Source organism: Trematomus bernacchii, unplaced genomic scaffold, assembly GCF_902827165.1.
Source record: "Trematomus bernacchii unplaced genomic scaffold, fTreBer1.1, whole genome shotgun sequence".
NCBI classification, from domain to species: Eukaryota; Metazoa; Chordata; class Actinopteri; order Perciformes; family Nototheniidae; genus Trematomus; species Trematomus bernacchii.
In genome coordinates this window covers 10,689,647-10,698,517 of record NW_022987313.1, presented here as the reverse complement: position 1 = coordinate 10,698,517, position 8,871 = coordinate 10,689,647, and the positions used below count along the sequence as shown (strand labels likewise).

The following is an 8,871-nucleotide window of genomic DNA, read 5'->3' as shown; positions in this document are numbered from 1 at the left end:
GAGGAAACACAGGTCCCAGAGCAAGGGGGAGGAGAGGGTTGTTCCAAACTGAGTTTAGAATTCCAACTTTTATAAATAATAATAAAAAAAAAATTCAACAGAGAGAATTACCCAGAGTGTAGGAATACTCTGTTACAAGTAAAAGTCCTACATTCAAACGGTTACTCAAGTAAAAGTACAAAAGTATTGGCATGTAAATATACTTAAGGTACCAAAAGTAAAAGTACTCATTATGCAAATTGTGTGTCAGAATAATATATTATGTTTTGATTATATTTATTGATGCATTAATGTGTTATCAAAGCTGGTAAAGGTGCAGCAAGTTTTAATGACTTATAGCTCTCGTAGCTTGTGAATTTACTCAAGGTGTAACTTAAGTATGATTTAAGTGTTGATTATATTTCACACCATTAATCAAAATCTGTAAAGTAACTAAAGGTATTAAATGAATGTAGTGCAGGAAAAGTACAAAGTAGCATAACATTGAAATACTCAAGTACAAGTATCTCCAAACTGTACTTAAGTACAGCACTTGAGTAAATGTACTTAGTTACTTTCCACCTCTGTTTTTCAATGAGTAAGCACATATGAATGAGTTGCATTTTGCACATGTTATTGAGACTGTTAAATTATAAATATAACATATCACATTATTTTACTACTGTCTGTACTTTTTTTTATACATTATTTTTGTTTGTTTTCATTGATGCAAAACAACAAATCAGCACAAAACCACATAAAATACATACAAAACGTTGCTAAATTATGACACTAAAACATATCTTTCACATATTTAATAAGAGAAGTCTGTTTTAGCTTTGTGAAACTGCACCTTTCACACAATGAGAAGGTATTAGAAATATGTCCATCATAAATCAACATGTATGTTTAAAAATAATAATCATCACCACTTTTGGAGATGCATGTTGTTATTGATATTTATTGAAATGGGTGACAGTGCTGTTGCCATGGGCATTAATTTAATCATACATATATTATTTCTAACAATCCTGTTAAGATACTCTTTTTACAGGATTTTCTATGTTTCTTTATTTTACATATGAGGAACTTGTCAGACAGAATGCAAAGCACTAAAAAACAAATACTGTATATAAATCATGCAAACTTTATGAGCAGCTGAGCTCGATACTGAAGGAAGCTATTAAAAGACTAGGCCAGCTAATGTTGTCACTTCTGCCAGTGCAGTAGTCTGAATCAAAAAGACATTCATCAACAACTGAAGTATATGAAATATAAATGTTTGTTGGATATATGTTGTGTGATATACTTTCAGAAGTTTCTCCAATTGTATTTGTAATTCAGAATCTAAAAGGAACATCCATTGCTTTGCCCCAAATGAGACTTACCCAAATATTTCCCACATGATGCCCTGTAGTATTTAGACATTTGAATGTGGCTGTTGGTAATTCTGTTGCTTATTAACAGTAGAATGTATGTACATATTGCATACTATCTTGGAACCTCATGTTTCTTTCATAGCTTTTTAAACATTTAATATACTTTTGGGGATAGATTTGATTACAAAGCTACATTCTTCAAATGCAATGGGGGATGCTTTCTCTTTAAGAAAAGCTTAATATTGAAGTAGTCAACAATAATAATCTGTCAACCAATGATGTAAATAGAGTGTTGTTCCTTTCACTTATTCATTCATTGTCTAATATCACAGACTTGTGTGGAATGCGTCAATACATTTGTGGAAAGTTGTTGCTCAAACACTTTTCAGTCGTGATGTCACCACCATCTTAGAGACACATAAAAACAGCTGTATAAATATAACTCTCTCCGGCTCCCAGGCTGGTCCGGGCATGTGTTAGCTGATGAATCCAGAGCATGTAGGCCGGGCCGCCTCAGCGCTGACACAGTTTGTGATCCCCTGTGGGGGTATGAGAGAGTCTTAGATAGAGTTTCCCCTGTGCCTCCAGTGTTATTAATACACATAAAGTGTGCCTCTGTTTTGCAAGAGACAGACACAGTGAAGAGCTGCACTGAAAGAAAAGTGTTTTCACAGCTGTCCGGACTGTCATCTCCAAACAAAGTAAGTAGAAATATAAATTAATATAAATTGTTGCCGAACGGTAAGGTATAGGTTAAGACAATGAAGTTATTTAATGTAAGGCTGTAGATTGTTCGATCATGATTAAATTAACATGTAATTGTTATGCAAAATAGCCTCAAAGGAATTAAAGGGATTTCAAAACCACAATCTAATCAATTAATGTGGTGGGTTATTTGATTAATGGTCATTCATTCCTTCTCCTTTCTTCTTCTAGCTTGTCTCTTGGATGGCCATGGACCAGCAAACATCAACAGAAAATGTGGAAAACATGTCATCATACGAGGACTCACACACAGGGCTTGTAGGGGATGAGATTTGCAGCCATGCTGACTCTGAAACGGAGACGGTCATGGAGGACTTGGGGCAGCTTTTCGACCACTGCATCCAGCAAGTGTCCCACATGGAGGTGCAGCGGAACGAGCTGATACAGGAGCTGCTCCGGCTGCAGGAGCCCATGCTGCGAGTGGTGGGGCGTTTGAGAGAGAAGCTGGTGGAGACGCAGAGGATGCTCACCCTGGCTCAGCTGGATTATGTGGCTGTTTATGAGGAGGTGACGGAGGTGAAGAGGAAACTTTTTGTCACAGCCAGAGACTGCATCCAGAGCCAGGTGACGCTGGCTGAACAACAGTACCAGGTGGCTCAGTCTGCTGTCACACAGGTAGGAACAAAGGGAGGACTGATTTACTGAGGCAGGTTATTGCAGATACTTGAGGTCTGCTTTTTTATTTTAGATCACTAAACAGTTTTCTTTAGATTATTTGATAGTGATCCTTTTTATTTGTTTTAGCTTTTAATGGAACACAAACATGAGGTGTCTTTTATTTTAGATTACAAATAAACAAAAGGCATTTCAGTGAAATACACATTTTACACCAATCCCAAATGTCCTCAAATTAAATCCTAAAGCTTCATCTTTCCATAACAAAGATTTTATAAATAAAATCAAACCAATTCTCTCTGGCCTCAGTCATATCTTTGTACTTTTCTAGCATCTACTCTCAGTGTTTGAAATACGTTTGAATGTTTGTGGGGGTTGAAGTAGAATCACTATAAAAACTACTTTTAGTCCCAAATATAGTCAAGAGGTGTTCTATTTTAAATCTGTTATCCACTTTATGAATTGTGGACAAGTGGTTGATTATTTTTGTAGCAAACACTAAAACCTACCACTAAGTTACTATGTGCAACAACCATGACTCCAATTCATCCATAGGACGAGCTCAAGGCCTACATCCAGAGTCTGACCCAGGAGTTGTCCCAGCTGCAGGAGGCCCAGCAGAACCAGCTGAACACCCTGAGGGACCAGGCCTCCACGCCCCGCAGGCCCAGGGCCATGAGCGACGCCAGCCAGTGCCGGCAGGCTTCTGTCCGGCTGCAGCGGCGGCTCAGCGGCAGCATGAGGACGCTGGAGGGCTGGTACGAGCCGCGGCTCACAGCCCTGCTCAAGAGAAGGCAGTTTGGGGAGGAAGCCTTGAGAAGGAGCAGGGAGCAGGCTACGGATCTGAGGGCCAGCCTGGGGCCCCTGAGAGACGACATACAGAGACTGGAGATGCAGAGAGCGGGTCTGATGCAGAGGGTCACTCTGATGGAGCAGGATAGGGAGGAGAGTGTCACACAACACAAGGTACTCAAGTCAGGTGGGATTTAAACGTATAAAGGATGCTTGGTAGAAGTAAACAAACTGAGAGGATTCTCCATGTTGCAGGAGACTGTGGAGAAACTACAAGAGACTCTGAGAGAACTACAAATGGAGGTTGAGGTTCAAAGAAAATCTAAGAAAAATGTGGAGGATCATAATGATGGCCTTTCAAAAGAACTGATATTCCTGAGGTATGTTTACTATAAGCTTTTTACTGATTTATTTATGTTGGATTGTGAGTATTGACATTTTTTAAACGACTGACAAATGCTTTGTTTTACAGAGGGTGTGATGAACCCAATGGAATTACTGCAAAGGAGGTTCCCTAAATTCCTTTTTCCAGGAGATATTCTTAAAATGATTGCGTACACCATTCCACACTACAATATAGCATTTTATTTAATATGAAATATATATAAATAACTTATGCAGCATAATTCCACCTTGGAAGCCTATATTTGTTTCTACAGACTTAGAATTACCTACCTACCATCTGGCATAGTGTGCCAAGAAACAAAGCAAACTGATTTAATGTAAATATTTTATTATGAATATACTTAAGTACACAAGAGATCAGATGCAACACAGAAAAACAAAAACAGAGAAATAACAAACAAGTTACACACACAATCTGGAAAATGAATTCTATGTATACCAAGCTAATACAAGTAAAACCTATAGTATGTACAATTTTAATTAACAATGGATCTTCGTAGAATCTTTTTTCAGCACAACGAATCAGGATGAAAGAAAGGAAACCATCGAAAAGCAAACCTGAATGTTGAACACAGGTGCGATGGTGTCATCGCGAGCCAAAAGTGAAGCACTGGGACATTGAAAAACAAAAAATATCTGACAAATACAGACTTACTTTACATACCTCAAGAAGAGATGACAATGCACTTTAAACATTTTTCAAAAACACAGCTCCCAAGAAAAAGGATTTTGAGAAAAATGCATATGCACCCAGCACTGGAAAATAGATGCAAAAAGCAGGTGAAATGAAGAGGTGTGGAGAGAATCACGCCTGGACTTCTGATTCTGCGGCGCCTTCTGGGTCCTCATCGTTGTAGATATTTTCAGCCTGTCGAAGAAAGTGTATTCACTGTAACTGGTATTCAATGTTAATAAATTCCCTTCAGAATAATATCCATGCTGTTTCTGATATTTACTGTTCTTTATTAACCCACATCTTTTGATTTACTTCGCCCAAGCTCTTACCATTTGCCAGACTTGCATGATGTTGTCCTCTGATACAGAGCAGATGACCCACGGCTCGTTGGGGTTCCAAGAGAAGTCTGAGATCTTCGCCGTGTGTCCGCCGTGGATGAACTAAAGAGAAACAGAGCAGCATGGGTCAATACAGCATTCTTATCCTCTTAAAAACACATGCAGTAGTTGTTTTTGTCAGTACTGACCAGCAGTTCAGGGGGGCCGTCCTCAGCGTCCTCTGGTGACTGCTCCTCTCCGATCTTACTGAGGTCCCACACATTGAGCCTCCTGTCGGTGCCGCTGGAGGCCAGGATGGTTTCGTTATGAGGAGACCACTGAACCTGTTGGGTAGAGATGGGACACGTGTTACATTTCTGATACAAAAAACCGAACACTAAGAAAAAGCCCCAATCAACAAGGTTTAAACTGATTTGTGTCCACAATGTAACCCTCCAAGGTCAATGCTTAACCTTGACCCAAGATTCTTACAAATCTAAAGATTGACCTTAAACTGGTCAGCAGTATTCCTGTTATAAAGGCTTCTGACTCAAATCAGATGGAAAACAGCTATAGCTTGTTGGATGTCATATGGTCAGATGCAGAAGTGGGATGGAAAGCCAGATATTGCAGCCACAGTCCAAAATGGTTAATGATTGTAGAGATATCTGCCCTCTCTCAAATATAATGGAACTAGGTAGGCATTTGGCTTATTAATGTGCTTTGAGCACCACAAAGACACATTCTAGCTTTATAATATTCAAGAGAAGACAGACATCTCTACAGCCACTTCTTTCTTATAGTGAATGTACCACACATTTTTTAGATTGAAACATAACTCAGAATGTACAACAAACTATTTCAGATGAATTTACATAAACTCATGGTCACTTCTTACCTGGAAGATCTCGTCCTTGTGAGACTCAAACGAGTGCAGCTTCAGCTTCAAGTTTCTCAGGTCCCAAAGAGCCACGGTCTAAAAACACAAGAACTGAGTTTTAAACGATTTAACTCATACTAAATGAGGACAGATCCTTCTTCACTGAACAGAAACATACTATGAAACAGCTCTACAGAAAAAGATGTGGACCCACCTTATCTGCAGAGCCAGAGGCCAGGATGAACTCGCTGTAGGGGTTGAAGGATAAGCAGTTGACCTCAGCAGTGTGGGCGTCCACTGCATGGCTGGGCTTGGAGGTGTTGTTGGACCGCGTGTCCCAGCTGTGCAAAAACAGAAACAAATATATATTAACCTTTTTTTCCTAAGCCATCACAGCAGTTAATGGATTTTGTTACCAACTAAGGGCTGCTCACATCATGAGTTTCATGTCATCGGCCACAGATCCAAAGAGAGACTCGTGCAGCAGGTGCCAGGAAACATCCTCCACCACGGCCGTGTGGCCTGTGAAGATGGTCTTGGCATCCACTACCTTTCCCTCTTTGGGCACTGTGCTGATGTCCCAAAGGCAGATTGTCTGTAAGAGAGAGCAAATATGGGTAAGAAAATGTATTAACAATGAAAAATAAACAAAAAATCCTGACAAAGTTACAAAATGATTTTGAAAAAAGGACAGTATGTGGGCTGACACAACAGAAAGACCAGTTCGGTGAAACAGTAACAGGTTATGTTAATAAGAACACAATTTACATGCACAAAATAATCACTTAACTATTTTTTCTGAAAATGACGTAATGCCTACTACGCTTGCAACGTGGCAATTGAAAGTATTCCCTAAATAATGCCGTTTACATGAAACCAAGCAAAATCTGACATAAATGTTGTTTATCACGTCAAATCATGGAAAATTGGAACAATTGTATGTGTCCAAAGAATGCTATCATATTGGCATTTCCCACATGTCTTCATCAAAAAAGGCCTATTTTGGAATAATCAAAGGGAATATGCCGTTTCCATGACCAGTATCAAATTCGGATTAATGGTGAAACATTATTTAGCATGTACACATACTAAATGATGATTAAAAATGTAACTTGAGCATCTACAAGCGATTTTAGCTCAAAAGAAAAAATCACTACTAGACAGAAGCATTTAGCCATTTTATGAAAGGTTACTTACATGATCATCAGAGGCACTGAGGAGGCAGCCGCTGAGGTTTGGGTTCCAGGAGAGACCATAGCCCTCCTTCTGGTGGCCTCGCAACCGCAGATCTGGGGTGCACTCTCCAGAAGGGTCTACAGTATTCATAAATAAAAGCCAATGTTACAAAATGTGTGCAAAAAGAACGCTTGATGTCAAAAATGTGTTTTGGCTGTGCTCCTACCAGGTTTAGAGGGGTGCTTTGTGTAGTCAAAGACCAGCACGTCACTGGTGGGGGTCTTAGTGGCGATGATGCAAGGGTTCTGAGGCATGTAGCGGGCTCTGTTCACCTCCCCCTCATGGTTTATCTTGATCTCAATCTCTATCTTCCCACTGACAGATCCAAAACCTCCAAACTCTGAAATAGAGGGACAACAGTTATGATTGTTGCAAATGAACAGGTTGAGTACAATTATTTTCTACCGAGTATGCTCCATGAAAATAATGTCTTAAGCATTTTATCAACTAAAATGTTATTTCAAACAAAAATATCAGAAGCAATTAAAATGTCCACAAGAGGTAAATTGGAAACTATTTCATGATATAGAATTACAGTGTTAATATTAAAGTATTGCAATGGCTTAGGAGAAAGTAAATTAGTTTCATCTATGTAATTTGGAAGTTTAAATAACCAGTGGCCATAATTGTACATTTCATTACCATTTTACATAGTTAACCCATCAATCTATTATTTTTATGCAATGAACAGCTGGGCACCCTGTATAATATAGTCTGGTGTTTAACACAACACAGCTTTCCATGCACACATTATCGCTCACCTCCTTTCTCGCTGTCATAGTGTGAGGCATCAAACTGCGCGTCATCATTAGGAAGCTGAACACTAGCAATGACAAGGTGATTCTGCTCATCAGATGTGTGTGTTCCCAAAACCAGCCTGTGTACGCTGTAGTCTTTCCCCTCTGGCCTGTGAAGAGGAATTAATTCAATCATATATTCATTCATTTAAACAAGTCACAATGTTGGTGGATGTACAGGTGCAGCAGATCTCCTCTCACCTGGTGACATCAGGCAGCCACTGGGCGGTGAGGCTGGGCCACTCCAGGGCGTGTGTCATGACCAGGTCGTAGAGGAAAGGCGTGTTCTTCTTCCATATCTTGTACTCCTCATTGATCACCCTCTCCTCCACGGCATCATCAAATGCACCTGCAAAAGCAATATCTTTCAGCATCAGAAAGTCATGTTATAATGATGTCAGACATACAGCATTTAATTATCCTGGACATAATATAGGATACCTTGGTGACATACAAGTTATACCCGGCTCTGCAAAGTCTTATCCTTTTTAAACGTACAGCACTAATATTTGTTTTGCTGGTAAGATGGCGTTGGCAACTTGGCACACTTTTTATTTTTTTATAGAAATACAAATCTAAAAATCCTTATAGTCAGATAAATAGAGTCTGAGCAACATGTTTCTTCATGGGCATCAGTGCCTTAACCTGCACTCATAAATGAAAGCCCGTACATGGCCAGCCTGTTAGCAGCTAACGTTAGCAAACAGCTAGCAGGCTGATTCGTTTTTAACAATGAAAGGTGATGCAGGCTGGCGCGCCAACAACCACCGGTGCATCCTGACTGCTAGTTTCTATAATTCAACACACACACATGCACATATTTAATCAGCTAATTCCGAAAAGTGAACAGCCTTACCCTCTTTATCAGCCATTGTGTCGTTGTTTAACCACAAATACTGGCAAGAAAATAGGAAATAGAAAATCTGTGAAAGAGCGCTCTGTAGACAGCACGGAGGCTTGCAATGGCGCCAACTCCGTAGAACACGACTGGCCAATCAGCATCCACCAAACACCGACCGGAAGTCTTACC

At 39.7% G+C, this 8,871-nt stretch overlaps 2 protein-coding genes across 3 annotated transcripts; one reads left to right on the top strand and one right to left on the bottom strand.

The window, feature by feature from the left end:
* Positions 1-1,715: 1,715 nt before the first annotated feature.
* LOC117476983 (syncoilin-like) lies at positions 1,716-4,139 on the top strand. The gene is made up of 5 exons (XM_034123676.1): positions 1,716-2,059; positions 2,295-2,738; positions 3,294-3,704; positions 3,786-3,910; positions 4,003-4,139. Exons 2-5 carry the CDS (start codon positions 2,307-2,309, stop codon positions 4,046-4,048), a joined length of 1,014 nt encoding a protein of 337 aa, XP_033979567.1. The 5' UTR covers positions 1,716-2,059; positions 2,295-2,306; the 3' UTR covers positions 4,049-4,139.
* A 112-nt stretch (positions 4,140-4,251) lies between these two features.
* Positions 4,252-8,864, bottom strand: LOC117476967 (histone-binding protein RBBP4). 2 transcript variants are annotated; one of them, XM_034123664.1, is made up of 11 exons: positions 8,698-8,864; positions 8,043-8,190; positions 7,806-7,951; positions 7,211-7,384; positions 7,006-7,121; positions 6,243-6,403; positions 6,023-6,149; positions 5,827-5,904; positions 5,138-5,272; positions 4,941-5,051; positions 4,252-4,803 (listed from the first exon to the last, which is right to left on the bottom strand). In XM_034123664.1, exons 1-11 carry the CDS (start codon positions 8,711-8,713, stop codon positions 4,741-4,743), a joined length of 1,275 nt encoding a protein of 424 aa, XP_033979555.1. In that variant the 5' UTR covers positions 8,714-8,864; the 3' UTR covers positions 4,252-4,740. The 2 variants fall into 2 exon arrangements, with proteins under 2 accessions (XP_033979555.1, XP_033979547.1); XM_034123656.1 differs by having other exon boundaries at positions 8,043-8,205; positions 8,698-8,856.
* Between the last annotated feature and the right edge of the window lie 7 nt (positions 8,865-8,871).

Coding starts and splice junctions, on each gene's coding strand:
- LOC117476983 (XM_034123676.1), top strand. CDS start 2,307: ATGGCCATGGACCAGCAAACATCAACAGAAAATGTGGAAAACATGTCA. Junction 2,739..3,293: donor CTCAGTCTGCTGTCACACAG/GTAGGAACAAAG, acceptor ATTCATCCATAG/GACGAGCTCAAGGCCTACAT. Junction 3,911..4,002: donor AAAGAACTGATATTCCTGAG/GTATGTTTACTA, acceptor TTTGTTTTACAG/AGGGTGTGATGAACCCAATG.
- LOC117476967 (XM_034123656.1), bottom strand. Junction 7,952..8,042: donor TGGCTGCCTGATGTCACCAG/GTGAGAGGAGAT, acceptor TCCTCTTCACAG/GCCAGAGGGGAAAGACTACA. Junction 5,052..5,137: donor ACGGCCCCCCTGAACTGCTG/GTCAGTACTGAC, acceptor GTTTCTCTTTAG/TTCATCCACGGCGGACACAC.